General features: G+C 40.1%; 2 protein-coding genes across 2 annotated transcripts; both read left to right on the top strand.

Moving 5' to 3' along the window:
* Positions 1-313: 313 nt before the first annotated feature.
* On the top strand, positions 314-20,555 carry LOC124290554 (neogenin-like). The gene is made up of 15 exons (XM_046727303.1): positions 314-371; positions 2,075-2,197; positions 2,889-3,041; positions 3,262-3,411; positions 4,004-4,183; positions 7,672-7,865; positions 11,363-11,513; positions 12,040-12,237; positions 12,767-12,856; positions 13,901-14,209; positions 15,911-16,012; positions 16,443-16,640; positions 17,885-17,993; positions 19,477-19,674; positions 20,203-20,555. Exons 2-13 carry the CDS (start codon positions 2,098-2,100, stop codon positions 17,938-17,940), a joined length of 1,881 nt encoding a protein of 626 aa, XP_046583259.1. The 5' UTR covers positions 314-371; positions 2,075-2,097; the 3' UTR covers positions 17,941-17,993; positions 19,477-19,674; positions 20,203-20,555.
* LOC124290568 (neogenin-like) lies at positions 20,431-27,312 on the top strand. Its single transcript, XM_046727315.1, has 4 exons — positions 20,431-20,462; positions 21,128-21,237; positions 21,599-21,805; positions 26,651-27,312. The coding sequence occupies exons 1-4, from the start codon at positions 20,431-20,433 to the stop codon at positions 26,806-26,808; spliced, it is 507 nt and encodes a 168-aa protein (XP_046583271.1). The 3' UTR covers positions 26,809-27,312.
* The last annotated feature ends 439 nt before the right edge of the window (positions 27,313-27,751 follow it).

The raw sequence follows: 27,751 nt of genomic DNA, 5'->3' as shown, positions 1-27,751 counted from the left end.
ACATGAAAAAAGAAATAAATAATATTGAAAACTGGACTCGTTTCTCGGTACATGTTCACAGAGACCATATACGGATATGGTCTCTGATGTTCATTATAATTCAAAGCTGCATGACTTTTCTCTGAAAAAACCACACTGAAAATCGATGCTGCTGACCAGGATGAGAGAACATTTGTTTATTCCATCTGAAATTACTGTTTTTATTCGCGTTTCATAGCTCGGTTGTATTACGCTTCAAGGCGTGTACACATAACATTGAGTCCAATGTTTTTTTAGCGGTAAGTATTGATGTGTGAAGAGCAAAGTTAGTTCCCTTTTGTAATACGGAAGTCGGAGGTGTAAACAAACTCTTGCGATGGTCAGATAAACAGGTGGGTTAATTGAGCAATGATCTAATGCAACATTTGCAAAAAAATGGGATGGAAACGTTTGCATTTGAATGTTTCACAATTTATCTTATAGAAAAAATTAAGAGACATTTTCAGTGTTTGTATTAAATTGGACAAAGGCGAATATACTGGCAACAGTTATATCTGGGTTCTCAAACTGGAATGAATTACGGTTTTACTGAAGTTGTCGAATCAAAAACATTCCTGATGTGTACAGAAAGACCGCTAATGTCACATAATAGGGATACAAGTCTCATAAAAAATAATGTTTTCAATTTTATTATCGACAGCTAAATGAAATAAAGATGCTCTTAAGGAATCTATGTTTTGTTGGTCCCACGTGGAAAGATTTGTTAATGGTTTAAAGATAACTCCAGAAACACCTCGGTATGACTGTATTTTATTGGTCGCAGACATATAGTGCTGATTCACTGTGTTTCCGCGCTTGTTTCTGTAAGTTCACTGATTTCCCATACCTCTTTGATTGTTAGCGTTAGATGCGTTCAGAGTTCAGCTTAGTATCCTTAGCCCTTGGATATTCTTTCCTATCAAGTATTCCTTTATAATCATTCATGTTGAGTATTCCTTTCTGATCAAGAACTCACTTGTGATTCTGTATGTTGGGCATCTCTTTACAATTGTTAGAATTCTGTGCCACTTTACCAATCTTTGATACATGTGTTTGTTTGTAGATATAAATCCAATGTAATTTGAGGAAATCCATAAGTTGGCCATAGTGCATGCACACAGAGACCATATACCGATCGGTATATGGTCTCTGATGCACATAAATGGATGCTCATTGGAAGGAACCAATGACTACATACAAGGTATATTTTTTGAAGGTCGTCAAACATGTAACATGGTGGTGCAGATTACAGGACAGAGGACTGTGTTAGTGTTACACAGTGAAAACAGGAACAAGTACAAATTAAAAACCATGAACAATATCAATAAATTAATTGAGAACTGTGCAACTGAACAAGGAAGAGCTGCACAGGCAACTTAAACCTTTAGGGTGAGTGAGTTTAGTTTTACGCCGCACTCAGCAATATTCCAGCTATTTGGCAGTGGTCTGTAAATAATTGAGTCTGGACCAGACAATCCAGTGATTAACAGCATGAGCATTGATTGCACAATTGGGAACCAATGACATGTGTCAACCAAGTCAGCGAGCCTGACCACCCGATCCCGTTAGTCGCCTTTTACGACAAGCATGGGTTACTGAAGATCAATATTGTAACCTGGACCTTCACGGGTAAAACCTTTAGGGAATGAGACAGACACACGGCAAAGCACGAGAGTTACTGAAACATACTGAAACTTATTATGGCATATGAGCAATGTTTCAGCCATTTAGCGTGTTTAGCATTTTTAGCACGCAGTACATAACAGGAAATGGAGGTAAATACGTATGCGTAATGCAAAATAATAACAACACAGAATAAACATGCTCCAGCCTAAATTATTACTGTAAAACACCAAAAGGATCCGCAACACGCAGTAGGGTTTCAAATGGTTTGATAGCAACCACTTATGAGAATACTGAACTCTGTTGGCTCTGAGGGCTGTTTGAATAAGTCTGTGGAGCTGATCACTGGTTGGCAGGTCTGGTTGGCAGGTCTAGTTGGCAGGTCTAGTTCATCTACTTTGTTTGTTTCATGTACTTTATGTGATTGTTTCAGAAACATTGCCAAACCAAGCATCCATGATGCGGGCTGGTAGCCTTATAGTAGTACTCATAGTGCTGCTAGGCAACACTGACCAGGTTGTTGGGAAAAAGAAGAACAAAAACTTGCCACTCACAGGTAAATATTCAGGATACTGCTAGCAGTAACTACACCGTGTATACATCCATCAGTGAGTAAAAGTTGGAGAAACTAGATTTTCCAAAGTAGAGACACCACAACAGGCCCCTACGTCATATTTATAGTCCTCCACACCAGCAGTTTGGTTTGTTCAGGTGACTCATTGAGTCAGTATAGTAGCAATATCCCAACAAAATCATGGAATAGGACACCAGAAATACTCTGTGCACATTGTGCCCATGTGAGGAATCAAACTCAAGTTTCAAGTGAATGCTTCAACCACTTGGCTACCCCACCACCCTGATATATTTAGGCCCCTACTAAAACATGCTGTCCAATGTTAAAAACATAGTAAGATTCGGATTAATCAACAGTTGAAATTAGCTGAATCTGCAAAATATAGTAGTGGTTCTTAGAATATTTAAAACATTTAATACCAGCAAATATTATAAATTCATTTCATAGATGTATACTATCATCATTGATCAAAGGTATCAATGACAATGGCTCTGCAGTATGAAAAACAAGTTAATCTCAAATAAGTCTTCTTGTAACTTTAAGTGATCGCACTCAAGAAATGTTTCAGCAGAAATTCACTGAAGATAGAATGTAATTGATGGATTTTTTGTTTTGCTACTTGTTTTTGTAATGAATTATGATATAATTTGACATGTGTTTCTGCCATTGACAGTTGAGAAGCACTCCAAGTGCAAGTATTATAAGAAGGGCCATGTTGGAGTATGTAGCCTTGCCACAAACACCCAGGTCAAGACGCTGGCTCTCAAGAAAGGGGGAGATAACTGTCCACAGACCAAGAACATAACAGTGTCCTGCAATACTATGAGTGAGTGAAAACACTCTGCCCTATGTAGAAATGATGAAGATACAGATTTCAGCTCCTTCATTCTCTCACCCAGTTTTCAGTGTGATGTTTTGGCTAACTTACCATGTATTGTTTGCGTTTGAGGTCGTGAGGTTTCAACTTACATTATATACCATATATTGCTTTTGTTTTACTGTAGTGAGGCTTCTCTGTATAACTGTCGTCCTATGGTTGTGTGTAGAATGCAAGTACCGGTTTGCGGGCTGGGGGTCATGTAACAAGGCTGACAACACCCGTGTAAAGTTGTTCAAACTCCGAGACGGACAGCCAGAAACTTGCCCAACAGAGAAAAGGAAGTTTCGTCAATGTAAAACAAGCTCTAAAAAGAAAGGTTTGTGTTTTTGTTTTCTCCTCTTTCACTTAGTTAACAGTGTGTTATATTAGAGCAGAATTAGCTACAAACAATCTGCCCATCAATCAGGGTGGTATACATGTTCATTACAAAGAAACTGAAAGCCTTTCACTTTATTATGACATTGTCCTTTAACATCAGGTCAGGTTTGTTAATGCTTTCAAGGCTAATGTCTCATAATGTGAGATGAGATAAGTTAAAAATTTTAAACTTAAATTGTATATTTATAAATTATAATATTGTATTTGAGATGAAAGTTGATATCACCACTTCTCACATTTTTTAAAGTAAGGTGAAATTGGTTTTGTTGGCTGTATTTAACATTATTTAATTTTAAACAAACACGTCTTGCATGTCTTTGTAAATCAGTGAATTCATGTTCAAATATTTTGCATGTCAGACTGTGTTTATCAAAATAATGTAGTTGTAAAAATGTTGTCGTTGAATCATTGTTCTTTCTGTTTTGAATTCTATAACTGATAACTGAAACATGATTTCTATAACTGCATGGAAAGTAACCTGTTCCCAGTGACACTATTAATAGCTGTTGTCGTGTTTTTATTACTTGCAGTGGACTGTAGGTACAAGAAAGGTCATTGGTCCAAGTGTGACCCTTTGACACTTATCAAGACAAGGTCCTTGACCCTGAAGAAAGGGGACAGATCTGAATGTCAGAATGTGAAAACAGTGATGAAGAAATGCTTATCAAAAAACAAGTTAGGCGCTAAATCTAATGGTTTGCCTATTTCAGGTAGGTTACAATTCAGAGGTTAAGACTTCATCCATTTTGCAGTGTCTCTGTCTTTCTATTCTGTTTTCTAAGATGCCTAGCGGTTAGAACAATCGAAAAAACAAACATTATCAGACAATAAAGGTATAATTTTTTGATGACGTAACAATTGAATGACGTTATCCTTTCACTGCCCCATTCTAATGTGCCCCCTCGTGATCGAACCATTTTACATTACGTCACAATGTGAGCGACGTCACGATGCATGTCAGTTGTCATACGCCGTCGTACGGCCTCCTACAGTAAACTACTCTGTTGCACCCTGTTTCTTGGTTTGCAGTTGCTTCATGCAGCTAACATCACTGGTGGAAACATTATATTTATGTTTTACGACGGTTAAAATGTGTCAATTCGACTCACAAGTTTTCAGCGACACGGTAACGTTGGCAATGTTTACATTCCCACAATGCAATCGTGGAATGTCGCTTGTTTACTCAGCTTCATCTGGATGTACTGATTTAAACTTACGTTGGTAGTAGAAATGCGACATTCATATTGCCCCATATGGTTGACATTAATGACAGATGTAATTAAAATAATTCAGAGAAGATATTTATTCCGAATGTAAACCGTCATCAAACTGTTATCATTTGTTTGTTTCTGGTAACGTTCGTCTTAACGTAGGGGGCAGACACATCAATTGAACAGCGCGTCAGTTAGCCCGGTGTGAGGATTCTTAATTTAGGTCACCGACATCGTTGTTTGTTTTCTGCCTTAAATTAATCATAATTGTCCTTAGAAAGTATTAAATTTGGCATCTTAGAAAAGAACTAACCCTGAACTATACTCCTCACAAAAAATTAAGCAACAAGTGTATTTTTGGTCAGTACATATGCCTTTACTCATGATCATTACAACTGAATCAAACATAACAAAGATAAAGCATATCCACACACTTTTCCAACAAAGAAATCAAAATTCATTGAACAATAACTGACTTGCAAATCATCAAAAACAGTGTCACTGAAAAAGCCGTGCAAAATGTGTTGCATCAGGGTATGAAAATGTCTGAAAACACTTTTACTGTCAGTTTTGAGCACTGATCCAAAGTTTAATAACGTGTATGGCCACCATTGACCTGAATACACGCTTCAAGGCGTCTAGGCATTGACCAGATGAGTCTGTCTAGAGTCTGTTGTGGAATGTTCTGCCATTCTCTCCGCAATGCCTGTTCAAGCTGATCCAGAGTCTGAGGATCGAACGTGGAGGCCGTACACACGCCTTCGAGGATGTCCCAAGCATGTTCAATAGGATTCAGGTCAGGAGACCTTGCAGGCCAGTCCATATGGGTGATGTTGTTGGTCTGAAGAACATCAGTGACAACTCTTGCTCGATGTGGACGGGCATTGTCATCCATGAAGATGAAGTTAGGACCTGCTTGCTGAGCCCACGGAATGATCACAGGTGTGACAATTTCGCCTCGGGTACCTCACACCTGTCATGGTACCTCGTCTGATGACCACAAGATCAGTTCGTCAGTCCAACTTGGATTCCTGCCCAGATCATCAAACTCCCACCTCCATACTGACCATGTTCAGCAATCGCACAGTTATTGGCGTATCGTTAGATTCACGGTTTCTCCACCACGAGCCCTACCATCATTGAAGTCCAGACAGAATCTTGACTCATCTGTGAAGAGAACATTACGCCAGCGATTGACTCTCCAGTTACGCCGCTGGTTAGCCCAATTCAGTCTCTGTTGACGATGGTGTGCAGGCAGTGGGATACGTTGCACTGGTCTTCGGGGACCTGAGACCTTCAGCATGGAGTCTGTTCCTCACTGTCTGTGTGGAGATTCTGTTCCCAGCAACTCTCTGGAGGTCATTCTGGAGAGATCTGGCTGTGGTGAACCTGTTCACCCGGGCTAGGGTGGCCAAGTATCGGTCCTCTCTGGGAGTTGTCACCCTTGGACTGACCTGGCGTGGTCTCTCAGTCATCAATCCGGTCTGTTGGTGACGAGTGATGATCGCCTGGAGATGACGCCGATGAACATTGAAATGGTTGGCAACAGCACTCTGGGTCTGACCCCTGCACCATTCCAACAATTTGAGCAACTTCAATTGGTGTCAAGTGACGCCAGCCATTTCTCAAATGTTACTGTCAACAATTTGTCGTTGCTGGCAGTTTTAACGCAATCAGAACGCATGTGCGACGTGTATAGCACATGTTTTCCATGCATTTTGCATGTGAGTTTTGAGGGTGGTTGCGTTCAGGCGGTGCTAACAATGTTATCAGAAAAACAATATGGGAAATGCTTTAAGTTCATCAATCGTAAAGGGTTCTCCTGCATGGCTTATATGCCAAGTAATAACTTCATATACCCATGAAGAAAATATGTGGAAAAAAATACTTGTTGCTTAACTTTTTGTGAGGAGTATATTATAACGTAAAAGCACTCGGACGCAAGTGTCCTTGTACTTTAACTATAATAATTTAGGGCGAAAGTGTGTTTTATTACACTATACATGGTGGTAGAGCGAACTGTATTTCTTAATTAATAAATAATCTTGACCATTGTTTAGAGCAGTTTTGGCTTATGTACTGTGATACAATTATCTGTTGTCTTATATGTATTGCATTAAACTGGGAGCTAAAGTGTTTGACAGTAATTGTACATGCAGATCTGTTTTCTATTTGCTGAAAAAAACCAAACTCAGCATGGTCTGTCACTGCCATTTTGTAGTCATGGATACAGGAGAGATAACAAAATGAGAAGAGAATCACATGTTTCGTCCATTTTGTCAGTAAATTTCAAAGGGAAATGTATTTTTTTAACAAATTTCTGTGAGAATCATAAGATGTTTTAGATACTAGACATTTCAAGCCAGGAGATGCTTTATTGAGGTCACTAATACGAAGAATATATTCCCACTAGAAAAGGGCTTTTTAAATCACAGTTCACTGACCCATGTTTCCAGGTTTTACGCGACGCATTAATGTGAACGCAGAAACCAAAAGATTCTGCATCCAAAGAGACACACAAAAATCCCTACCATGTGTCAGGAGTAGTTATCTGTGTTTGTAATTTCTCCCATCAGTCATGACCGCTGTCCACATGACCACTCAGGGGTGGAAAGAACTTTAAAATTGCTAGTGTACTCCGGTACAGTGGAACATGTAAAATCACTTGCCCTGATAATTTTCCCACTATACCGGCCGTTTTCTTGTTGATTTTTTAAATAAACCACATAATAAATATTGGAAAGTCAACTGGACACCGGTACAGTGTGATATACAAATTTGCTTGCCCGGCAGAAAAAAACACTGGACCCCTGCCACTGATTACTCCTGGCTCCGGAGTAATTATCTGAACGTACACTACACCGTATCAATATTTTACAGGTCCCTCATATTCCCAGCAAGGACCTGTAACATTTATTGTTGGGGGTACCCTGGTCCCCCACCTTTGTAAGTCAAGGTAAAACCGTGCCCGTGTTTCTATTTTTTAGAGACAGCAGTTAACAATTCCACAGAGTCAGTGTTCAGTCTGAAGCTGCCCGAGGCGCCATCGCAGCCCCAGGTGGTGGAGTCAGACGTCACAGACACCAGCGTGAAGCTGACATGGCAGCCGGGACCCCGTGCACAGCAGGACAAACTCCTTGGCTACATCATTGAGTACTTCAGCATCAGTGGACAGAAACATGTGAGTATATATAGTCGCCAGGGGAGATTGGGGTTAGAATTGGCCGTCTGCAACCCATGTTTGTTGTAAGAGATGACTAATGGGATCAGGTGGTCAGTCTTGCTGACAAAGTTGACACATCGTCATATCCTAATTGCGTTGATGGAGGGTGAGTGAGGGAGTCAAGTTTGATGCAACTCTGAAAGCTATTTCAGTTGTTTCATGGACACATGTTCATATCAGACTGGTGTGGGAAGGAAGCCGGGCCTGGAGCAGGTGTTAGATTTTTACAGCTTTGATGAAATCCATGAGCGAGCATGAAAAGTGTTTTGAAATAAATTGAAATTTACCAAGTTTTATGGTGTATTTCATCGAATATGTGAGTGAATAGTAACACCTCTCCTAATGATTACAGCTTTCTGGTATGTCAGTTGTGGTACCTTTAGATAGCTGATCCTTTGTAATCCTTGAAGAGATTGACTGTGTGGTGTGTCAGTTGTGGTACCTTTAGATGGCTGATCCTGTCTAATCCTTGAAGAGACTGACTGTTTGTGTGGTGTGTCAGTTGTGGTACCTTTAGATGGCTGATCCTGTGTAATCCTTGGAGAGACTGACTGTTTGTGTGGTTGTCAGTTGTGGTACCTTTAGATGACTGATCCTGTGTAATCCTTGAAGAGACTGACTGTTTGTGTGGTGTGTCAGTTGTGGTACCTTTAGATGACTGATCCTGTGTAATCCTTGGAGAGACTGACTGTTTGTGTGGTTGTCAGTTGTGGTACCTTTAGATGACTGATCCTGTGTAATCCTTGAAGAGACTACCTGTTTGTGGGGTGTGTCAGTTGTGGTACCTTTAGATGGCTGATCCTGTGTAATCCTTGAAGAGACTGACTGTTTGTGTGGTGTGTCAGTTGTGGTACCTTTAGATGACTGATCCTGTGTAATCCTTGAAGAGACTGACTGTTTGTGGGGTGTGTCAGTTGTGGTACCTTTAGATGGCTGATCCTGTGTGATCCTTGAAGACACTGACTGTTTGTGTGGTGTGTCAGTAGTGGTACCTTTAGATGACTGATCCTGTGTGATCCTTGAAGACACTGACTTTTTGTGTGGTGTGTCAGTAGTGGTACCTTTAGATGACTGATCCTGTGTAATCCTTGAAGAGACTGACTGTTTGTGTGGTGTGTCAGTTGTGGTACCTTTAGATGACTGATCCTGTGTAATCCTTGAAGAGACTGACTGTTTGTGTGGTGTGTCAGTTGTGGTACCTTTAGATGGCTGATCCTGTGTGAATCCTTGAAGAGACTGACTGTTTGTGTGGTGTGTCAGTTGTGGTACCTTTAGATGACTGATCCTGTGTGATCCTTGAAGACACTGACTGTTTGTGTGGTGTGTCAGTTGTGGTACCTTTAGATGACTGATCCTGTGTGATCCTTGAAGAGACTGACTGTTTGTGTGGTGTGTCAGTTGTGGTACCTTTAGATGACTGATCCTGTGTAATCCTTGAAGGGACTGACTGTTTGTGTGGTGTGTCAGTTGTGGTACCTTTAGATGGCTGATCCTGTGTAATCCTTGAAGAGACTGACTGTTTGTGTGTGGTGTGTCAGTTGTGGTACCTTTAGATGGCTGATCCTGTGTAATCCTTGAAGAGACTGACTGTTTGTGTGGTGTGTCAGTTGTGGTACCTTTAGATGACTGATCCTGTGTGATCCTTGAAGAGACTGACTGTTTGTGTGGTGTGTCAGTTGTGGTACCTTTAGATGACTGATCCTGTGTAATCCTTGAAGAGACTGACTGTTTGTGTGGTGTGTCAGTTGTGGTACCTTTAGATGGCTGATCCTGTGTAATCCTTGAAGAGACTGACTGTTTGTGTGGTGTGTCAGTTGTGGTACCTTTAGATGGCTGATCCTGTGTAATCCTTGAAGAGACTGACTGTTTGTGTGGTGTGTCAGTTGTGGTACCTTTAGATGGCTGATCCTGTGTAATCCTTGAAGAGACTGACTGTTTGTGGTGGTGTGTCAGTTGTGGTACCTTTAGATAGCTGATCCTGTGTAATCCTTGAAGAGACTGACTGTTTGTGGGGTGTGTCAGTTGTGGTACCTTTAGATGGCTGATCCTGTGTAATCCTTGAAGAGACTGACTGTTTGTGTGGTGTGTCAGTTGTGGTACCTTTAGATGGCTGATCCTGTGTAATCCTTGAAGAGACTGACTGTTTGTGTGTGTCAGTTGTGGTACCTTTAGATGGCTGATCCTGTGTAATCCTTGAAGAGACTGACTGTTTGTGTGGTGTGTCAGTTGTGGTACCTTTAGATGACTGATCCTGTGTAATCCTTGAAGAGACTGACTGTTTGTGTGGTGTGTGTCAGTTGTGGTACCTTTAGATGGCTGATCCTGTGTAATCCTTGAAGAGACTGACTGTTTGTGTGGTGTGTCAGTTGTGGTACCTTTAGATGGCTGATCCTGTGTAATCCTTGAAGAGACTGACTGTTTGTGTGGTGTGTCAGTTGTGGTACCTTTAGATGACTGATCCTGTGTAATCCTTGAAGAGACTGACTGTTTGTGTGGTGTGTCAGTTGTGGTACCTTTAGATGACTGATCCTGTGTAATCCTTGAAGAGACTGACTGTTTGTGGGTGTGTCAGTTGTGGTACCTTTAGATGACTGATCCTGTGTAATCCTTGAAGAGACTGACTGTTTGTGGGGTGTGTCAGTTGTGGTACCTTTAGATGGCTGATCCTGTGTAATCCTTGAAGAGACTGACTGTTTGTGTGGTGTGTCAGTTGTGGTACCTTTAGATGGCTGATCCTGTGTAATCCTTGAAGAGACTGACTGTTTGTGTGGTGTGTCAGTTGTGGTACCTTTAGATGACTGATCCTGTGTAATCCTTGAAGAGACTGACTGTTTGTGTGGTGTGTCAGTTGTGGTACCTTTAGATGACTGATCCTGTGTAATCCTTGAAGAGACTGACTGTTTGTGTGGTGTGTCAGTTGTGGTACCTTTAGATGACTGATCCTGTGTAATCCTTGAAGAGACTGACTGTTTGTGTGGTGTGTCAGTTGTGGTACCTTTAGATGACTGATCCTGTGTAATCCTTGAAGAGACTGACTGTTTGTGTGGTGTGTCAGTTGTGGTACCTTTAGATGACTGATCCTGTGTAATCCTTGAAGAGACTGACTGTTTGTGTGGTGTGTCAGTTGTGGTACCTTTAGATGACTGATCCTGTGTAATCCTTGAAGAGACTGACTGTTTGTGTGGAGCCTCACACTGTGTGTTTTCCAGACTCTCTCTACCTGCTGAATAGAAACCAATGATGAATTACAGATACCTCTGCAGTGTGTTTAAATGAAGTTGTAAGAATTGAGTCCTACAGATTTTGTTCACATGCATCACTTCTTACACCCTCCCATAAAATATTACGAAAGATTTGAGGTAAAATTTGTTCATTTGTGTATGTTATTGATTTTTGTAATATGTTTCATGGTTGTAGCTTTGAGGGATTTTTTAGCCCCATTTTTGACTGTTTAGGATTGGGTAACAGCATCCAAGGATATCACAAAGAACTCCTACACTGTACAGAACCTGCAGCCAGGAACATCGTACATGTTCCAGGTCCGAGCCAAGAACGAAATCGGCATCAGCCAGGCCAGTCCTCCGTCTGACACCATCAGGACACACAGTATGTTGACAGCAGTAACATGACGTCATTGCGTTGTCATTTGGCCTCTCTAACGACAGTGTTCAGTAGATTCTGAATAAAACAGAGACCACGCAGCAGGTGATGGTGACTGTACTCTAGTGGACTGTATGACGAGATGTTCCAACCTGCCTCATGTCTAGTAAACATGCAGCCAGAGATAGCTGCTGTTTTTAAGAAGTATTGGAAAACCATTTAAGCTCTCTATAATGCACATAAATGGCATTTGTGATTCAAGTGGTATTTGCATGTGTAGTGCATCAAATACTGTAAACATATCATTAATCGTATACAGCATTTGAAATTAAGCTTGTAAGTCAAGAGGTCTTTGTCGTAAACTTAAATATTAAAGAGTTATCATGTTTTAAATTAAAATACTACAGCAATGAAACATAACAGAGTTCAGTACCACCTTGATTATGAACACTGAAAAAGTTACTTCATACAATTTAAAACTATGGAGTGATATTTACTGTAGGTTTATTTTAAGTTTTCATGCCCTTTTCAGACAGGGTCTACAGTGCTCCGTCCCGCCCTACTCATTTACGTCTGAGGCCAAGTAGCAACAGCGTAGTGATTGACTGGGCCCCGCCTCTGCCCAGCGACCTCGTGGACGGCTACATCCTCAGCTACGGGAAGGGCATCCCAGACACCCACAGCACAGTGGTGGACAAGCATCAGATGTCTTATACCGTGTATCAACTAGGTGAGTGTCTGCTGTGTTACCAATCTCATTCATCCACAGGGTTCACACGGGTTTGAAAAAGACAGTTATTTGGACATTTTATGCAAAAAAGAACTTGAATTAATTTTAGCTTTGAAAAGGCCCTAATATTGCCAGTGATTTGCCCTAAAGAGGCCCTATATTTAGCAAAACATACCAAGTAGAAATCTACACTTAAACAGAATAAAAATTGTACCTCGAGATCACCCAATGTAAAGGAAAAATGTTCCTTGTGATGTGCGTGATGATGTGATTACACTTGATGTTCTGTATTCTGGTCAACTGAACTTTGCGTCAATAATCTCTGCAATATTGTTCTTATATGCATACAGAATTCTGATCCAACTGGTAAACATGAATGCCAGTAAAGAACATACGCTCACTTCAACATAATAATCATAGTGTTGAAATGCTTGTGGAGTCTACTATGTCTTCATGAATATCAGTCATCCCTCCTGTTAGAACTGTAGTCAGACAGACGTTTGATGTCATCCATCTTTGTCCTCCACAGAGCCAAACACAGAGTATGTGGTGAAACTTGTCGGCTTCAACAAGATTGGAGTGGGGCAGCCTCTTTATGATGCAGTCAAGACACTCAAAAGTGGGTTTCTTGAAGAACTGACATTATCTATTATATAGACCATCTTGCTTCTTGTTTTCCTGATTTTCTGCATGTTTTGTTTGTTGTTTAATGCCTCTGTCAGCAATATTACAGCTGTATGACGGCAGCCTGCCTCTATGTCTGGACCAGGCAAAAGTTATGTGAATGAAAGACAGTAAACTAAGGTCAAAATGAACTCAACAGGATCACATCCTGGGCCTCTAACTGTAGGATCACTAATTTTACTATGTTTATAACCATAGTTTGTTGTACATGTTTCAACTAAATTATATAGCAAGTGTCCAGGACCAAAACGACAGTTTGTTGTGACTGTATTTGTGGTTTAATGTATTAGAAACTTAGCAACTGATGCAACCTAACCCTGAAGCACAATTAGCTCATGTGGTGTCTACCTCACTTTGTTCAAAACTGGTCTCTGTTCACCCATGAACAGGGGCGGTGGGGTAGCCTAGTGGTTAAAGCGTTCACTTGTCACGCTGAAGGTCCGGGTTCGATCCCCCACATGGGCACAATGTGTGAAGCCCATTTCTGGTGTACCCCGCCGTGATATTGCTGAAATATTGCAAAAAGCGGCGTAAAACTAAACTCACTCACTCACCCATGAACAATGTAACTGGTGCCTGAATGGCCACTTGGGTTGTATGATCCCCAGGGAGCTGAGAATGAAATCAAGTGCACAGTGACTAAGTTCATTAATGTTGTCCTTATGGATGCACTGCAGCATTGTATAAATTGTTGTTGTTGTTATTGACTGTTCTTTTATTAGTTGTGTGTGTGGTGTGAATGAGTGTTTTTGTATTTAGTGTTATAATTTTATATAAAAAACCTTGAAGTCTGGGTTTTTACTCATACTAAACATTATCGACATTGGTCCTTCACTACCTTGGGTGAGGATCTATGTTGTAACATATTTCAGCATTGAAATATTAATTAAACAAAATAGTATTATAGACTCACCCATCATATACTATATATTTGCCAACATTATGTTACAATATGTTACCGTGAGGTTGTTCATTATAGAGTGGAGTCGGAACAGCGCACTCACGCCACCAGTCGGGATACAGGGCAGCGCCCAGTCCGAATCCTCCATCATCGTGGCGTGGACTGATGGGAACCAGAAGGCCGGGGTAGAGCTTCCTGACAACTACTTGTACATGGTTCGGTACCGTCACAAGCATGAAGTGTACCAGTATGTTGCCACCTCTCACACCAGCGTACAGATACACAACCTCAAGCCCTTCACAGAATACGGAGTATCGGTGCATGTTACGGACGGAAGGGAAAACTCGACATGGAGCATGTCATCTCTGATCTTGACCCACGAGTCAGGTATGGTGGAACTTACTTAGCCACATTTACAAAATGTTTTGTTAGTTATGAAGTTACAATCAGCAAATATAATATATATTGTTTAAAGTTAGTTATGTTGACGGTAGAGATAAATGCCAATGTACATCTATAAATATCAGATGAAAATAATAAATCAAGTCCATTGTGTATAAATTCTGCTACTGTGAAAACCCTGTAAAGAGAATGAAGCCTTCTCTAACAGAAGTATATACCTGTGACATATATTAAGTGAGTGAGTGAGTTTAGTTTTACGCCGCACTCAGCAATATTCCAGCTTTATGGCGGCGGTCTGTAAATAATCGAGTCTGGACCAGACAATCCAGCATGAGCATCGATCTGCGCAATTGGGAACCGATGACATGTGTCAACCAAGTCAGTGAGCCTGACTACCCGATCCTGTTAGTCGCCTCTTACGACAAGCATGGATTACTGAAGATCAATTCTAACCTGGACCTTCACGGGTAGCATATATTAAGTACTGAAACAGAGACACACATACAAGGCAGTGGCAGAGTATTCTCAGGATTCCAATCTGACAGTGGCAATTGTAATGGGTAAAATACAATTATTTTATTGAAAGGGGTAGTTATTTTAAAGTTATATTACCCGTAACCTTTAATGCAGTAATGTTAACCTAAGTGTAAATGCCCTTCTAAAGGAAATGGAAGTCACCCCAAAAGTGAGTGAGTGAGAATGGTTTTATGCTGCTTTTAGCAATATTACAGCAACATCACGGCGGGTCACCCCTAAAAAATCATGACATTTGTTTTCACATGGATAATAGTATTAGGGGCACTTTTGCTATTCCATTTTGGCATTGTCACAAACATTTATGACAGACTAGACGTCAAATATTCTAGATAAATCCCTGACATGAAATAACTATGTATAACTCCATCTGCTGGGAACACAGAGTGAGTGAGTGAGTATGGTTTTATGCCGCTTTTAGCAATATTCCAGCAATATCACGGCAGGGGACACCAGAAATGGGTTGGAAACACAGTTGTTACCGAGAGTATTGTACTGAAGTGTTGTTGTATTTATCAACTGTGAACTTGAGAAATGTTGATATTTTATAAATCAATATACCCAAATCCGATTCTTTTTATCATCCAAAGTCATTCATGCAACCATATTACAGCTTGTTCAGCTTGACTTGATCAAGTGAATACTAATGCATTGTGTATCACAACTGGTTGGGTCTATTATTGTGAAGGGTGCACATTTGTCAGTTGATTGTCAACATGTCCGAACTGGTCGCCGTTTAACATCTCAGTGACGAGAAATCGTCAGCTTTCTTTAAAAAAGTGTTGTTTTCCGGGTTCTGTAACAAATCCATGTATGCATGCTTCGCACAAATGCAACATTAATAACATTCTCTGCTCCCCTATTTAATGAAGTTAACTCGATCTGCCGTTTGTGCCATTTGACCTCCCGGTCATGCATATGTAGAGTAGCTCAGGTTAAGCTGAACAAGCTGTAGTTTGCAAACAGTAAACGCTGTGTCAAGAGTATAGAAAGTTGTGCTTACCAGCTTTAGTGGAAGAAAGATTAGTGATGTCATTTGATTGTGATGTCATGGTAACCAATGAGGTGACTTGTCTGCAAGCATTGTGATGCAATTATTGTAGTGATAGCTCTTGGGAGATTTTGTTTTGGATGAAAATTCAATTGTTATAGCACCTGCCACGCCACCCACGGACCTGACTGTTCTCAGCGACACACAGGACTCCATTGCCATCAATTGGCAGCCCCCAACACAGGCTAATGGAGTCATCACGGGTACGTCCGTCTGCATCATATAGTATCTTTGTTTGAATGGGTTTACAAAAACGGTGTAGACATATATTTATGCCTTTGTTGCAGCTTTCATGTATGTAGCCATGGCAACATAATCCAATAATTATACATGAAAAAGAGAGATGATCAGCCAGAGTTTACAGATGGAGTACTTAAGTTCTTTAATCCATGTTACCATGGTTACACAAATTTATTGAACACTGTTTGCATCCATATAGCCCTTGTATGTAAAACCTCTGATCGCATGACATACCTCTTTTCTGAAGAGCTGGATGTTGATATGTGGGATATGTTGAAATTTTGTTCAGATATTCTAGATATATAAGACAGTGCGATGATCATATCTGGTCAAATTACTGGTCAGAAAATACATCGTCATGTGATGTAAGACCCAAAATGTTTACACACTCAGGCTACACGATTCTCTACGCCACTAACAAGACATGGGACAACAGAGATTGGACAGTCATGCAGGTGCAGGGTGAAGATCTGTCGACCAGCCTGAACAGTGTGAAGCCAGAGCAGACGTATTACTTCAAGGTGCAGGCTCGGAACAGGAAGGGTTATGGACCATTCTCTAATGTTGTTGCTTTCACCACCTCGGCAGCAGGTAATGTTTAACAGTTCTTGGTCCGTACATGAAAGGCTTTCTATATTTAAAATTTCATGTTCATTGTCAGTGAGTGAGTGAGTTTAGTTTTACACCGCCTTTAGCAATATTCCAGCAACATCAGGGCGGGGAATACCAGAAATGGGCTTCACACATTGTGCCCATGTGGGGATCGAACCCGGTCTTTGGTGTAATGAGCGAACGCTTTAACCACTTGGCTACCTCAGTGGGGACTAAATGTTACATCCAGGTACAGTGCTGGATTAATCAAGTTGTTGTTTGGTCCGCACCTCTAGGTACAGTGCTGGATTAATCAAGTTGTTGTTTGGTCCGCACCTCTAGGTACAGTGCTGGATTAATCAAGTTGTTGTTTGGTCCGCACCTCTAGGTACAGTGCTGGATTAATCAAGTTGTTGTTTGGTCCGCACCTCTAGGTACAGTGCTGGATTAATCAAGTTGTTGTTTGGTCCGCACCTCTAGGTACAGTACAGTTGTTGTTTGGTCTGGGTATTAAATCAAGTTGTTGTTTGGTCCGCACTCTAGGTACAGTGCTGGATTAATCAAGTTGTTGTTTGGTCCGGTACAGTGCTGGATTAATCAAGTTGTTGTTTGGTCCGCACCTCTAGGTACAGTGCTGGATTAATCTTGTTGTTTGTCCGGGCAGGTACAGTGTTGGATTAATCAAGTTGTTGTTTGGTCCGCACCTCTAGGTACAGTGCTGTGTTGGATTAATCTAGTTGTTGTTTGGTCCGCACCTCTAGGTACAGTGCTGGATTAATCAAGTTGTTGTTTGGTCCGCACCTCTAGGTACAGTGTTGGATTAATCAAGTTGTTGTTTGGTCCGCACCTCTAGGTACAGTGTTGGATTAATCAAGTTGCTGTTTAGTCCGCAGCTCCAGGTACAGTGTTGGATTAATCAAGTTGCTGTTTAGTCCGCAGCTCTAGGTACAGTGTTGGATTAATCAAGTTGTTGTTTGGTCCGCACTCCAGGTACAGTGTTGGATTAATCAAGTTGCTGTTTAGGTACAGTGTTGGATTAATCAAGTTGCTGTTTGGTCCGCACCTCTAGGTACAGTGTTGGATTAATCAAGTTGTTGTTTGGTCCGCAGCTCCAGGTACAGTGTTGGATTAATCAAGTTGCTGTTTAGTCCGCAGCAGGTACAGTGTTGGATTAATCAAGTTGTTGTTTAGTCCGCAGCTCCAGGTACAGTGTTGGATTAATCAAGTTGTTGTTTGGTCCGCAGCTCCAGGTACTGCACCAGCAGACATCACCGTGACAGTAGCAGATCGACAAAGGTGACACTGCTCTGATCAACTGGCAACCTCCAGCCATTCCTAATGGCGTCATTACAGGTAATTATAGTAACAAAGGGTGGTGCAAGTCCATACATATCAGTATTAACAGAATCATTGCAGTGGTGAAATAGTCCATGCATACACAGTATTACCAGAACTCTATCAGGCAGTTGCAGCAGCTGTTCAGATTTTGCAGCAGTTGTTTAGATGGTGCTTTTGTGAGTACTTCAGGTGCGTCAGGTATGATATGATGTTTGTGTGAGAAAAGCAAAGTGATACAGGACACTGAAGTGTACTACTGTTGAGAATGCAACAAACACCGGTATAGCAAAACAGGGATTCAAAGTCTTGAGCAGCAGATCCTGGTGATAAGAAGGGAAACAACCCCTGTGAATGTCTGTGATCTCTTTTTGTAAGGCCAACATATTCCAGTATTGTCAGAGCTGTGTATTATAGTGTTGTCAGAGAGATGGTTGTGGTGTTGTCAGAGAGATGGTTGTGGTGTTATCGGAAAGATGGTTGTGAGGTGTCAGAGAGATGGTTGTAGTGTTGTCAGAGAGATGGTTGTGGTGTTGTCAGAGATATGGCTGTGGTGTTGTCACTTGAGAATATTTGTCAGCTCATATGACGACGCATGCGTGTGAGGGATGTGTGTTGTCTGCGGCTGCTTGTACTAGCCCAGAATGAAGCTGGTTTTATAGTGCTAGCCCACTGAGATACCATGCCGCAGTGAAGCATGAATATCGAGCCAACCAGTCCTTGTTGTACCAATTGCTGCCCAGCGACAGGCAGGGACCAACAAGTACCATATTTTAACGTCTTTTGGTATGACGCGGTCGGGGATCGAACCTGCGACCTTCCGTTCTCTGGGCGGACGCTCTAACCACTACATGACGGAGGCGGTTAGATATGGTTGTGGTGTTGTTAGAGAGTTGTCAGAGAGGTGGTTGTGGTGATGTCAGAGAGATGTTTGTGGTGTTGTCAGAGTGATGGTTGTGGTGTTGTCAGAGCGATGGTTGTGGTGATGTCAGAGTGATGGTTGTGGTGTTGTTAGAGTGATGGTTGTGGTGTTGTCAGAGTGATGGTTGTGGTGTTGTCAGAGTGATGGTGGTGTTGTGGTGTTGTCAGAGTGATGGTTGTGGTGTTGTCAGAGAGATGGTTGTGGTGTTGTCAGAGAGATGGTTGTGGTGTTGTCAGAGAGATGGTTGTGGTGTTGTCAGAGAGATGGTTGTGGTGTTGTCAGAGAGATGGTTGTGGTGTTGTCAGAGAAATGGTTGTGGTATTGTCAGAGCGATGGTTGTGGTGTTGTCAGAGCGATGGTTGTTGTGTTGTCAGAGCGATGGTTGTGGTGTTATCAGAGAGATGTTTTTTGTGTTGTCAGAGAAATGATTTCGGCATTTTCAGAGCGATGGTTGTGGTGTTATCAGAGAGATGGTTGTTGTGTTGTCAGAGAAATGGTTGTGGTGTTTTTCAGAGTGATGGTTGTGGTGTTATCAGAGAGATGGTTGTGGTTATCTCACACAACATACCTCCATTGTAGGCTACCTGATCTACTATTCCACGGATGATACCAAGCCGGAGCGGGAGTGGGTGTTGGAGGGCGTGCTGGGCGACACTCTGACCTCCACCATCACTGACCTCACTCCCTGCACCAAGTACTTCTTCAAGATACAAGCACGGAATGAGGAGGGGTACGGACCTCTATCTCGCTCATCAATGGTCAGAACATCTGGCACAGGTATTTCACACCAACTCTGCTGTGATTATGAACTAACTGTAGTCTATTGCTTGACACTAATTGTAGTCTGCAGCATATATTTCCTGATACAGTGCTACACGTATCTATTTTCCCACATAAGTTAGGAATTGTCTCAAACGTTCATTGTTTACTGCCAGACATTATATCTTTAATACAGGGATGGAAGGTCAATCATCCCATTTTAAAAATATTTTCAATATATTCAATAGTATTCATAATTTTTTTCATGTTTCATTTGTGATTGAGCAAAGAAACAAATACACAACTGTATGAGCCCCCTTTAATAATTCATGTTCAGGGTCCTGGATCGTGTGCATTTAAACTCCATACAGGGTTGTGTCATGAAGTGAGGGAAGTAGGTGTCACTTGAGATTCACTTTAGACAAGGTAATCTAGAGACTGACATCATGGGCATAGATGTATGGCATATGATGACTTGCATGATCCAGCAAGCTAAATCACCTGACCCTGATCTTCATACAGGTTTTATCCAACTGTCTTTTATAGGGGATGTAATCTGCTCACCGGAGACGAGAGCTTCGTACAACGAGTTACCTCCAGTAGGTCTGAAGGCCCGCAAGATTACTGCTGAATCAGCACTTCTCACCTGGAAAGACACTCACAAGAAAGGACACTCACATGAAGACGTTGAGTACATTGTCCGGTTCAAGAGTGTAAAACCTTCTCTGGACTCGCTTTAAGAACCTATCTGTTCATGACCCGTTCGTTGTGATCATGGACCTCGAGGCCAACACGGAGTATGAGATGTCAGTCATGTCGGTACAGTATGGCGAGCACAGTCCATGGAGCATGACGCTTGCAGTCAAGACTAAAGAAGCAGGTAGTTATGGCATATATTTCCAGTATTTACGGTATATATATTTTCAGCAGGTATTGTGAGTATGCAGATTCAAATGTCCATCCTTGAGTGTGTCGACATCCCCTGAATTTCAAATGCAAAGTAGGAAATCTAACTTTGTTGAATCCTGAATTCTTCATGCAAATCTAAAAACAATTATTGGAATTCCTTCTTTAAAGCATAATTTCAATCACTTACTAAAACATATTTAACACAGTTATGTAAATGGTGTGATTTTAAGTTAAATTATTGCAAAAAAAATAATAAATCTTTATAGTGTCCTTAACTTTTCACATATATGACTTTTCCATCAGACTAACAAAGATCATAGAGCAATTTGTATGCAATTGTAGTGATGAACGTTTTATTAAAGGGATTTGACTTACAGACACATTTTGTAGGCTGTCCGTGTGTTGAACGTGTGTATATACTACACAAAAGAAGAATGGGTTTTTTTAAAATATTTTTCACGAGTAATTTTACCTGTCCAATTTCCAATCAGATGGTACCATCACATGACATGTGGGTAATAATGTCACAGTACAATGTTTACATACTGAACGGCTGTTGTAGCACCTGGGGTCCACCGGAGGACGTTACCGTGACAGCAGTCTCAGGCAGCAACTATGGCACTGCCATCGTCACCTGGCAGCCACCAGCCAAGACTAATGGTTTAATTACAGGTAAGTCAACTGTACCACAAGTTATACACTATTCCTTAAACTTTAAGTGTTTATAACTGAGTCTAGTGATGGAATTCGAACCACAGACCTCCAGATCCAAGGTTGGACACCTTGTCCACATGACCGAATATCTTAACCCTGTTAACAACATGACAAGATAAGAATGTCATCTGTTGGATGACCCTGCATCAAGCTATATCACCATGGCAACTGTGATGCTAGAGGACACCAGGTGTTCAACATAATATTCCATTGTCTATGTAATCTGCATCCATGGAAACTGCAGCTGCAGTTATTTTTAGGGTTTTATATGATGCCCTTTTGTTACCATGTTGAGTTACCATGGCAACTGTTGCTCCAGGGTACCTGGTGTACTACACAGCGACAGAGGATGCAGAGACGCAAGACTGGGTGATGGAGGGGGTTGGGGGGGATCGTCTGTCCGTCGTCATCAAGGACCTGACCCCCGACACACGATACTACATCAAGGTGCAGGCACGAAACAGGAAGGGATTTGGTCAGATGTCAAAGGTCGTCAAGTACACTGTCTCTGAAACAGGATGCACAGGTGAGCCAGCTACGTCATGTTAAGAATATGTACTGTTATATTCAGAGAGAAATTTACATTATGTAAAATGTATGTGTGTTTGTGCATGCATCTGTCTGTCTGTGATTCTGTCTGTGTCTTTGTGTGTTTCTGTGTATGACTTTAGCAATCCCAGGTGGCCTCATACCAAATGACATTACCGCCTCGTTCCATGTCACGTGCTTACCACGTTCATGATGGTCCGTATAACCAGGGAGACTCTATAAGGGGGAGTGGTCACTCTTCGGAAAGCTGCTAAGCTATGCCTCGGCTCGTCACGTGACCAGTGCAGCCAATATGGCGGCAGCGTGGTTTTTAAGATTGAGCCCGGTTTATTTTCAACAGCTGATTACATACGCTGAGTGTTGTGACAACTGAAAACCTACACGTAGAAGATAAGTTACCTATTCTGTCACTTCATTTTAAGTCAAATACTTGTTATTAGTGTCAGTATAAGTACAGTAGCTTTGTAGTAAAGTTTCAAGTGGGCATGTTGTAGCTCACTGGCTTCAATTCTCAGTACACAGCTTAAGAAAGACTAAATTATATCGCTAAAAACTTCTTTCACATATTCGCTTAATTTTTAGAAGGGAAATATACCTTTAGTTAAAAGGTGTTTGCAAGTAATAGTGATATTTTTATAACTAAAAATTTTGTTAGGGTGTATTTGAGGTGTGTGAAAATATGACATATCACGATCTGCCATTGAAATACTACAGGGTTGTTTGAGTGTTTCTAGTTAGTGTTCAAAAACATCTTTCACATACACCTTCAATTTTATGAGGGGAATATACCATCAGGTGAAAGGTGTTTGCAAGTAATAGTTATAGTTTTATCATTTAAAAAAATTTGTTAGTGTGTATTTGAGGTGTGTAAAAATATGACATATCGCCGATCTGCCATTGAAATACTCCAGGGCGCTTGTTTGAGTGTTTCTAGTTAGTGTTCAAAACATCTTTCACATACACCTTCAATTTTTATGAGGGGAATATACCATCAGGTGAAAGGTGTTTGCAAGTAATAGTGATAGTTTTATAATTTAAAAAAAATTGTAGTGTGTATTTGAGGTGTGTAAAAATATGACATATCACGATCTGCCATTGAAATACTACAGGGCTTTTTGAGTGTTTCTAGTTAGAGTTCAAAAACATCTTTCACATACACCTTCAATTTTTTATAAGGGAATATACCATCAGGTGAAAGGTGTTTGCAAGTAATAGTAATAGTTTTATAATTTAAAAAAATTGTTAGTGTGTATTTGAGGTGTGTGAAAAATATGACATATCACGATCTGCCATTGAAATACTACAGGGCGTTGTTTGAGTGTTTCTAGTTATTGTTCTAAAACATCTTTCACAAACACCTTTAATTTTTATGAGGGGAATATACCATCAGGTGAAAGTTTTTTGCAAGTAATAGTGATAGTTTTTTTGTTTTTTTTTTGTTAGTGTGTATTTGAGGTGTGTGAAAATATGACATATCACGATCTGTTCTGATACGCCATTGGTGCTTGTAATGCTTGAGTGTTATAGTTCTAAAACTTCTTTCTTTCTTGTTGATCTTAGTATTTGACAAAACTGGAAAGGTGTTTGCAAGGCTTTGTGATAGTTCTAAACTTTCTGTTCTTGAGGGGTCTGTGACAGTGTCAGTTAACATTCTGTCAATGCCCATGTCATTCCACACATGCAATAAGATATCTGAATTAGTTACTAATGTAAAAATGTCTCAAAGTAGATTTTTTTATAAAAAGGACAGCTGATGTTAACATGTGTTCTACCGATAGTTTTGTGTTCTTTAACATGTTTGGGGAGAGATGGCCGTGGTGTATCATTTATTCTTTCGTTCATTCACATATGTTCTTTTTCTTTTGTTCTTTTTCTTAATTTCTTTCATTCATTCACATAAAATTCTTGCTCTTAATTAATTCATTCATTCATTGTAAAATTCCGACCTATACAATACACTGGCTGAAGTACTGTTAAACGCAGCCGAAGTTGCGCTGGGACCGAACCAAGTCACTGTGTGCGTTGGAGCATGACGAGGCACACGTTAATTAGTACAAATGGTAAAGAAAGCAAGCGAGTGACCTATCCCTGTTGTAGAGTATCCCTGGTATAACCTTAGTGTTGATTATATAGTTTTTACATAAAAACTATTACACAATGCTAGGATATATTTCTTTGGGTTAAATAATAGTATTCAATCAATAGAATTCATCCCGTTATATTATTGTGCATGTTTGAACTTGTTCGCCGGGAAACGTGTGCACAGCTGATTGCTATTTCCGGCTTTGTGTACGAGACAAATACGCACGGTAATCTTAATCCCTGCAAATAAAACAATGCCCAGCAAAAACAACTTGTAACTTAAATGGTAATTAATCTTGTCTAGTGATGTTTAATTGCAAATTTGACGTCTCTACTGACAAAGTCGTCTTCTGTTGTTTGTTCACGCGAAGTGATACGATGTTGTTTTCTTACCCCTGGAAAAAAGTTTGACGAAAGTGTAACTCATGGATAAGACGACCCCCTTCTACAGACGGCTTTTTTTGGTCCTCAAAATTCGGCTTATAGACGGTCATATACGGTATGTCATACTTGTAATCCTGCATGGAACTCTGCACAAAAGGGAATCAAACTATGTCTGGTCAGCTAAGAGTGGGTACAGATATGGGGTATCCATCATAGCATGCTATGTGCTGTCTCTGTCGGCTAGCAGTATCAAGCCTGCAGACAAGTGTGCACACGTGTGCATGTCACTCTGTATGCCTTCAGTATGTGATGACATGAAAGCAGCCATGTCCTCCGTCAGTCAGCTGTGATGACCAACAAGCATACTGCCGCCATGTGTATTATGGGTTAGAATGGTTCCCCAGGGACATAGGTTGTCGTAGGAGCTGATTTGATGATCAATAGATCAGCCTTGGTGACTGACGTTAATCTTGCGAGTACTGGTGCTCCTCAAGGCTGTGTCCTGTCCCCTGTCCTCTTCACACTCTATACAAATGACTGTATATCTCATTTATCCACCTGTCTGAATTTCAAATTTGCTGATGATGCCGTTTTGGTTGGGTTTATTTGTCAATCAGAGTTAGAGTATAGGAAAAATATTGATGCGTTTACTTCATGGTGCAAAGACAATTACCTCTCCCTGAACATAAAAAACCCAAAGGAAATTATAATTGACTTCCGAAGTGGAAAAAATAAACTGAAACCTGTTTGTATTGATGGACAGGAAGTAGAAACAGTAGAAGAGTATAAATATCTGGGTACTATCATTGATAATAAACTTTCATGGAAATCAAATTCGCATCCTGTATATAGGAAAGCACAACAGAGGCTTTTCTTTCTGTGAAAATTGCGATCATTTTATGTAGACACTAATATCTTAAAATTATTCTACCAAACATTCATTAATAGTATTTTAACTTTCTGCTTTCATGCCTGGTATGGCAATCTTCCTCTTACACAGAAAAACAAACTTGACAAAATTGTAAACATCTCAAGCAAAATTTGTGGCTTCAATTTCGAACCTCTACCTTTTCAGTATGAGTCAAACAGGGCTTGATTTAGTGCTTTGTTACTTGCACTGGTGCTAGCAAATATTACAAAGTGCAACCTAGTTATTAGTCTAATTTGCACCAGGTGCAGGTCAATTTGTGAGTGGGTAAACTTGTGAATAAAACATCTAAATAGTTCAATAGCATATTTCTTTCATTACATATTGCAATAGAAGCAGTGCGATTAGAATTTGGCTGGTGCAACTAGGTTTTTATCTTAGGTTGCACCCGGTGCAAGTAGGTCAACATCTCTTAAATCGAGCCGTGGTCAAAAGTTAAGAAGAAAGCTCTGGCCATTCAATTGGATCCATCACACTTTTTAAATGAATGTTATGAACTTCTGCCTTCTGGCCGCAGTTAGGAGCTTTCATATTTTGCAGTTTTAAATTAAGACAAAACTGGATTGAAAACAATTGTATTTGATTTAAATGTATCATGTAAGCATATTTAAATGTTGTTGGTAAATCTATCAAATATTGTCACATGTCATAATTTATATAATGAGGTACTCTGTCAAGTATATTAAAGGACTATGTATGTGAATTATCAGTCTAAGTAAACTTAGCCTCAGTATTATTTGTTACCCTACTATACTGAGGAGTGTAACGAATAGTACTGAGACTAAGTTTACTTAGACTGGTGAATTATGGACCGGATGGCCTACATTTCTGAAATGAAATCAATTGGATCCATCACACTTTTTAAATGAATGTTATGAACTTCTGCCTTCTGGCCGCCGTTTCAAAATCATGTATTACAAAACTAATAGAACTTCAAAATCATTTGTCCATACAGTATAAAACTTCTAAATCTTCCTCCAAAATTGTAATAGTGAAATCTATGATGAGGCACAAGTGATTATTATATCACGAACTTTGGTTATGTTATAATTCAACATTATATTCTGATTAGCTTGGCATTGTGTATATATACTTTAAATTATTTGTTGTTATATGCTTGTATTGGCTCTTTGAATGCAAAACAAATTTCCCTTGCAGGACAATAAAGTTTATCTTATCTTATCTTATCTTAGCTTGACGGTGTGTCCTGTCAGACTATTTCTCAATATACAGATCACAGGTTTGTTTGGTCCAGACTCTGTGTACTACAGGTTGGCAACATATAGCTCAAATATTGCTGGCATCATTTAGCTCAAATATTGCTGTCAAATATAACATTTCTAGGAAACAAGCACAGCTGACCTGGAATGTTCCCAGTGTATGACTGGCAGGACCACGTTCTGTAGGAATATATCTCTGTATCTTCAGAACCAGGATGTTCCCGTCCCACAAACCCTTGCAGGAATAGTCCTTGTCCTCGGGGTACCACCTGTGTCACCATGGAGACTGATGATGCCAGGTATATTTGTGTGTGCAGCGATGGGAAGATGCGCGCAGACTGCACTATGGAAGATGGCCTGTTGTAGTAACCACCAGTCTAATACAGGTCAGACTGTATAGATAATGTGTTCAAATTTGTGAAGCTGAAGGTTTTATGTTGGCATTTCAAGTAAATGTTCTTGCATGAAATCGCAAGTATCAGGGGACATAACTCTAGTGAACTTAAACTCTACTATTAGTTTGCTTGGTCAATAATATTTGTTATGTTTTTCAGATATCTTGATGAACAAATATTTCAAATTGAGGTTGTGTAAACATTCCTACTAAGTCTTAGCCTGTCTGAATAATGAAATGTTGGTAATGTTCAAACATGCCAGCACAAAGCTCTCAATGAATTGTATATTAAATAAATCAGTTTGTAAAAATGTTAGATGTGACCATTTATAGAATAAATATGCACAGAATATTTCTTAAATGGCAACCAAACAAGTAAAACATCTCTGTTGCGAAAGAATATTGTTATTCAAATCACTTTACCAAAAGAAATTTTGTGCAGACTGAAATATTTTTTTCACAATTTTTAAAATAGTTTTTTATATGCCATAACACAAAATTGTCATCCATTAAGTGTTTGTGTCACAACCTTTAGTTTGTCAACACATTGTCAACAATTAAGGCATGAACTCTACCTGAGATACCCCTGCTGTTGAGATAATTGTCACACATAGATATGTGGGTCATAATAATCATCGATATATCTCTACTTAACAGGATATATAGCTTTTAAAGGTGGTGACATAGAAACTTATTTTTATATTGTTTATGTTACATTCCATTATTTCATTACCTGTACTGATGATATATGATGATATACTGATGATATATGAAGATATATTGATATATGATGATATACTGATGATATTCTGATGGTATATGATGATATACTGGTGATATATGATGATATATGATGATATTCTGATGGTATATGATGATATACTGGTGGTATATGGTGATATACTGGTGATATAT

This window comes from Haliotis rubra, unplaced genomic scaffold (assembly GCF_003918875.1).
Source record: "Haliotis rubra isolate DU_JTF1 unplaced genomic scaffold, ASM391887v1 Scf47, whole genome shotgun sequence".
In the NCBI taxonomy this organism is placed as follows: domain Eukaryota; kingdom Metazoa; phylum Mollusca; class Gastropoda; order Lepetellida; family Haliotidae; genus Haliotis; species Haliotis rubra.
Note: the sequence above shows the minus strand (reverse complement) of the source record. Positions and strands in the feature narration are given on the sequence as shown.

Excerpts from the sequence above, each read along its gene's own strand:
- LOC124290554 (XM_046727303.1), top strand. The coding sequence starts at position 2,098 with ATGATGCGGGCTGGTAGCCTTATAGTAGTACTCATAGTGCTGCTAGGC. Across the intron at positions 4,184-7,671 it reads TAATGGTTTGCCTATTTCAG|AGACAGCAGTTAACAATTCC; the intron begins GTAGGTTACAAT and ends TCTATTTTTTAG. Across the intron at positions 16,013-16,442 it reads GGCTAATGGAGTCATCACGG|GCTACACGATTCTCTACGCC; the intron begins GTACGTCCGTCT and ends TTACACACTCAG.
- LOC124290568 (XM_046727315.1), top strand. The coding sequence starts at position 20,431 with ATGGACCTCGAGGCCAACACGGAGTATGAGAT. Across the intron at positions 20,463-21,127 it reads GCCAACACGGAGTATGAGAT|CACCTGGGGTCCACCGGAGG; the intron begins GTCAGTCATGTC and ends CGGCTGTTGTAG. Across the intron at positions 21,238-21,598 it reads GACTAATGGTTTAATTACAG|GGTACCTGGTGTACTACACA; the intron begins GTAAGTCAACTG and ends CTGTTGCTCCAG.